Consider the following 974-nt stretch of genomic DNA (forward strand, 5'->3'; position numbering starts at 1 on the left):
TAGTCAATCCCCTTCAGATTTCCCCTCTTTCCTCCTCTTCCTCCTCCTCTTTTCCTCCTCTTCCCTCTCTCTCCTTCTATTCTTCCTTTTCTTCTTCTTCTCTTTCTCCCTTTTTCTTCCAGTTCATTTATAATCGCTTTTACTTGCTTTTCTTTTTATACTCTCTCTTCAACGCATTTGTTCTTCCTTTTCTCTTCTCTCCTCCTCCTCGTCTTCCTTCCCTTCCTCTCTTTCCTCCTCACCCTCAACTCCCCCTCCTCCCCCTTCCCCCCCTCCCCCTCCCATCATCCATACGTTTCTAATCTTCTGTCTACTTCTCCCCCCACACACCCCGCCCCTCCTCCCCCCTCATTGATGGTGTAATCTGCACGCGTCTCCACGTTGCTCTCGCTCGCTCTCTTTCTCTCGCTCGCTCTCTTTCTCTCCCTCTCAGCCTCGCTTGATATCTACCTACGTACCTAGTGCTAATCGACTTATCTACTTGCCTATCTAAGCTATCTACCAATCTACTTACCTAGCTACTTATTTATCTGCCCTATCGAGTTACCCCTCTCTCTTCCTCCCTCGCTCTCTCTCTCTCTCTCTCTCTCTCTCTCTCTCTCTCTCTCTCTCTCTCTCTCTCTCTCTCTCTCTCTCTCTCTCTCTCTCTCTCTCTCTCTCACACACACACACACACACACACACACACACACACACACACACACACACACACACACACACACACACACACACACACACACACACACACACACCTCCTATCCTACCTACCTACCTACATACATACATACATACATACCTAACCAACCAACCTTCCTACTCTCCAATATACCTATCTATCTATCGATCAAGCCATCTATCCATCTATCGCCATGAGTAAGCCCAAGACGATCGTCATCACAACCGCCCCGAAGCCTGAAGACCGCTCCTGCCTCGGCACCTGCAGGTAAGGCCGACCAGGAGGGACTGGAAGTTCG

General features: G+C 49.4%; 1 protein-coding gene across 1 annotated transcript in view; it reads left to right on the top strand.

The window, feature by feature from the left end:
* The first annotated feature begins 281 nt into the window (after window positions 1–281).
* LOC122246087 (solute carrier family 35 member F1) overlaps window positions 282–974 on the top strand; it is a 65,941-nt gene continuing 65,248 nt past the window's right edge. The window contains exon 1 of the mRNA XM_043004397.2: window positions 282–943. Coding sequence (XP_042860331.1) covers window positions 870–943 — 74 coding nt within the window. The 5' untranslated portion in view covers window positions 282–869. The remainder of the gene's footprint in view (window positions 944–974) is intronic.

Source organism: Penaeus japonicus, unplaced genomic scaffold (assembly GCF_977035675.1).
Source record: "Penaeus japonicus unplaced genomic scaffold, GWHDUDI00000001_assembly GWHDUDI00000018, whole genome shotgun sequence".
Taxonomy (NCBI): domain Eukaryota; kingdom Metazoa; phylum Arthropoda; class Malacostraca; order Decapoda; family Penaeidae; genus Penaeus; species Penaeus japonicus.